This window comes from Amphimedon queenslandica, unplaced genomic scaffold, assembly GCF_000090795.2.
Source record: "Amphimedon queenslandica unplaced genomic scaffold, v1.1 AMPQUscaffold_13418, whole genome shotgun sequence".
In the NCBI taxonomy this organism is placed as follows: Eukaryota; Metazoa; Porifera; class Demospongiae; order Haplosclerida; family Niphatidae; genus Amphimedon; species Amphimedon queenslandica.
Window position 1 is genome coordinate 161,894 of NW_003546346.1, and position 3,947 is coordinate 165,840.

General features: G+C 35.6%; 1 protein-coding gene and 1 pseudogene across 1 annotated transcript; one reads left to right on the plus strand and one right to left on the minus strand.

Moving 5' to 3' along the window:
- The first annotated feature begins 21 nt into the window (after positions 1–21).
- Positions 22–1,168, plus strand: LOC105312685 (SWI/SNF-related matrix-associated actin-dependent regulator of chromatin subfamily B member 1-like). Its single transcript, XM_019996221.1, has 3 exons — positions 22–337; positions 572–762; positions 915–1,168. Exons 1-3 carry the CDS (start codon positions 104–106, stop codon positions 1,078–1,080), a joined length of 591 nt encoding a protein of 196 aa, XP_019851780.1. The 5' UTR covers positions 22–103; the 3' UTR covers positions 1,081–1,168.
- LOC100636577 (canalicular multispecific organic anion transporter 2-like) overlaps positions 1,127–3,947 on the minus strand; it is a 9,015-nt pseudogene continuing 6,194 nt past the window's right edge.

A 3,947-nucleotide genomic window follows, 5' to 3' on the forward strand; every position in this document is an offset into this window, starting at 1 on the left:
AAATTAGTAGCATGTTAGAATTTATAGTTTTACAGTATGTGCAATGTAGTTACAATGTAGCTATGGCTAGACAGAAAATTTTATACAGCCACTTGTACCTTAGATGTCTTTAACTTGCTCTGCATTTGCATTTTTGTCACAACTAACCAGCTTTATTTCTTTCTTTCCAGATCCACTGCTTTCTGTGGAGAACTTTGCTCAAGTTTTGTGTGAGGATCTAGAGCTTCCAACAAGCTCATTTGCTCCAGCAATCATTCAGTCCATCAAACAACAGATTGATAACTTCACCACTGATGTTATACCACAAGATGAAGAAGATAGAAGAGTCATCATTAAAGTGAGATTCAATGCAATTTCTCTTCCTCTACTTGTTTACTTTATTTGGCTGACACTGCATACTTTACATACTTGCTAATTATATTTATAGTTTAGCAATGATTACATTATAAGTAATTTATGACATTCCTATTCCCACTCCTCCCTTCAACTAATGCCTCCCTCTTATTTCTTCCATCTTTCCTTACATCTTCTCTTCCCTTTTTCCTTTTTTCTTCCTCTGTCTTTCCTTCAGCTCAATATACAAGTAGGTAATATATCACTAGTAGATCAATTCGAATGGGATTTATCCAATCCTCTTAATGTGCCTGAGGAATTTGCAAGGAAACTATGCCAAGACTTGGGACTCGGAGGAGATTTTGCTACTGCTATTGCTTACAGCATACGAGGGCAACTAAGCTGGCATGCAAAGACATATGCATTTAAGTAAGGACTTTAACTACCACAAGTAATATAGGGTTTAAATTTTATGATGCATCCACATCATTTTGAACCTTATGTGTACAATCACTAAACACTTAATTCTCCCTTTCTCTATTCCTCCTCCTCCTCTCTCTCTCTCTCTCTCTCTCTCTCAGTGAGTCTCCTCTTCCTCCCATTAAGTTTCCAGTACGCACTCTCTCTGATGCAGAGACATGGGGTCCATCAATCCAAATACTTACTGATGCAGAGATGGAAAAGAAAATGAGAGACCAGGACAGGAACACTAGAAGAATGAGGAGACAGGCTGGACCCAGTTGGTGACATTCAAACACACTCACTCTCTCCCTCTCTCTCTTTTACTTATTCATTTGATAATAAATCAATTTCCATTATTAACTGATAAAGTGTATTTACAAGTGATTGTAGGTGAAGCTGGTCGGTAGTTTTTAGTTTAAAGTTGATTGCTAGTCTTCTTTGCTATCATCTTCAGGAACACACTAAAAAAAGAGAGAAAGAGTACAACATCTGATTTAAACCATACTGCATACACTGAGCAATCAAGAGTACTTGTAATGAGGCTATGATGTTTATGGATAAGCAATTTTTACAAAAGTAGCTCAAATTTAAAAGGCCACTTAATTTTGCAAATATTTACAATTTGTGAAACTTTTACTTTTTTACCCAGCTAAAGCCTAGTTCCATTTTACAGTATATACTTGTACAATCATTCAGTCCAATCACTTACCAGGTATTCTACAAAGCAAAGTTGTTTATCCTCAGTGACTATCATGAACTGCAATGAGAGAAAACCTCTAGTGTCCATCCTTAATGCTATCTTTGATGATGGACTAAGTGCCTTAGCTGAAGGCTTTAGTAATGCAAGCTTGTATCTGAAGTGAGAGGGAAGGATAGAGATTTAGGCCACGTTTACACAGCAACGAAAACGATGCAATCCGTATAGTTTTGTGCCTGTTTTACGCTTCTGTTTACAGAAACTAATGAAAACGTGATATAATCTTGATAGAACTCTATAGAAACGAAAACGGTGTTCAAAGTGGATACTTTAACCAATGCGCTTTGCGTTGCTGTGTAAACATAGCCTTAGAGGGAAATAGGAAGGAGAGATGTCAATAAAATAATAGAAACCAAAAAATAGGAGAAGGAAAGAGGAACATGTCCAAAATAATGTACTTGTTCTTTTGAGTTGTTTTGCACTCAAATACTTCAACCATATCAGACTCTTTAGGATAATCAAACTAAAAAATAATAAGTTGAAAATATTTAAACTAATACAGTGTGAATTTACAGTAGTTATTCCTACCTGAGTGGTCCCTGTATATCCATGAGTAGACAGTCTAAAATTTGGTTCTTCCTCTGACATGTAAATCTCAATAAATTCACTACTCAAATCCAACTCATTGAATGTCTCTCTCATACACTCTGACTTTAATAATGATTACAATAATGGTGATGATAAATTACTGTATTTTTATTTACTTTAATGATCACTTTATTGCAAACGTTTGCTGATACAAAATCAAAGTCAAGTGTTTCATCAGCTTCTGAGGTTTGAATTGAACACTCAGTGACCACTTCATTCTCTTCAAGACTACAAATGAGAGAGAGAAATGATTAAAATAGTGCAATTAAACAGTTTAAAAATTAAAATGATACGATTGATACCATATAGCAGGTATATTCCATAGAATTTTAATTGTTATTTTTGTTCTCATTCCTTGTGGACAAATATTTTCCAAACAAAAAAGGTGTTGCATCACTGTTATGTGCGCAAAATGGCTGCTTAGAACGAAATTAAAATGATCAAAATCTCTAATCCTGCTTTACAACATTTTCCCAGATAAATACCTGCTATATGGCATAAATTTAGCTATTGTAGAAGTGAATGCAGCCAGAAGTGCAGATTTTTTTGAGTTGCTAAAAATTGTGAACCCAGCTCAACCTGCTGTTGTATACTCATCTCATAATAATTACAATTATTACTATTATAGACCTCTTTGGGTGAGAATGAATTACATAAAAAAGAATGATATACCGCAAGGGGTGTACTGAGGCTGGGTTGACTGTGAAATAACTTTTGTGGACGGCAACTTTCCATGGAGTGTGAATGGGCTAATGCAGAAAGCAAGTTGTAATAGAGAATGTGCTACATATTGTACCAAATCCCTTTTTAAGAGATACCTAGCAGCAACCATTCTTTCCTCCAACCAGCTTTTGTAGCTTGAACAAGCTCCATGCCAAAGGAAAAAAAATTGGTCTTGGCTTTTCTTCATTCATCCTCCATTGAATTTTGCCATCCAAAATGGCGGCCAATTATGATGCAAAGGTGGATGCTGAAAAAAGTAATGATATTCGTAATGAAGGCCACGGTCATTCTCACTTGAGGAGGTCTATTAGATTAATTATCGTTTAAAACTTAAATGCACAATATTGTGTACAATACGTCCTCGATTATCCGAACACCTTTGTGCACTTTTATTTGGAGAGATGATCAGATAGCTGAAATAGTCTGGATAAGTGAAATACAGCGCAGAATACAGTACACCGACCTATCCTATACTTTTTGAAGAGTAAATGTGCATGACTTTTCTTTCACTAGCTCGCAGAGCATCTCAGGCTTCTCTTTAATGGTATTTCTCTTGGTTAAGCTAGATAGGATCCCTGCTGCAGCAGCCATTTAAACCGGTTATCAATAAATTAACTACTCTGAGCATGAGCATTAGAGACAGCCATGCGTTTGGATAAACGAGGGTTCGGATATAAGAGGTACGGATAATCGAGGACGTACTGCACTTTACTTTAAATAGCAATGATTAAAATTAACGTACACTAATTGAAGTGGAGTCCCATATCCATCATAGTACAATCTTAAAGATGTGTTTGCTTCATTACCAAAAATACACAAACATTCCTATTTAATTAAAAAGAGGACCAATCTTCAAAAATTATTTCACACAAAACAATCCTTACAATTAGAACATTAAGGTCAATATTAAATATCAGTGTGGAGTCCTCATTGTAGTTGTAGGCTTGAAAGAGATCTGATTTTACAAAACAATTTGCTTGTACACACTTTGCCTGCTCTACTGTCACTCTCAATCCAGTGGAACTGATAAAGCAGGTTGCAGTCTAAAAATTGTATATATAGTCTAAGTCCCTACTGTGGTTTT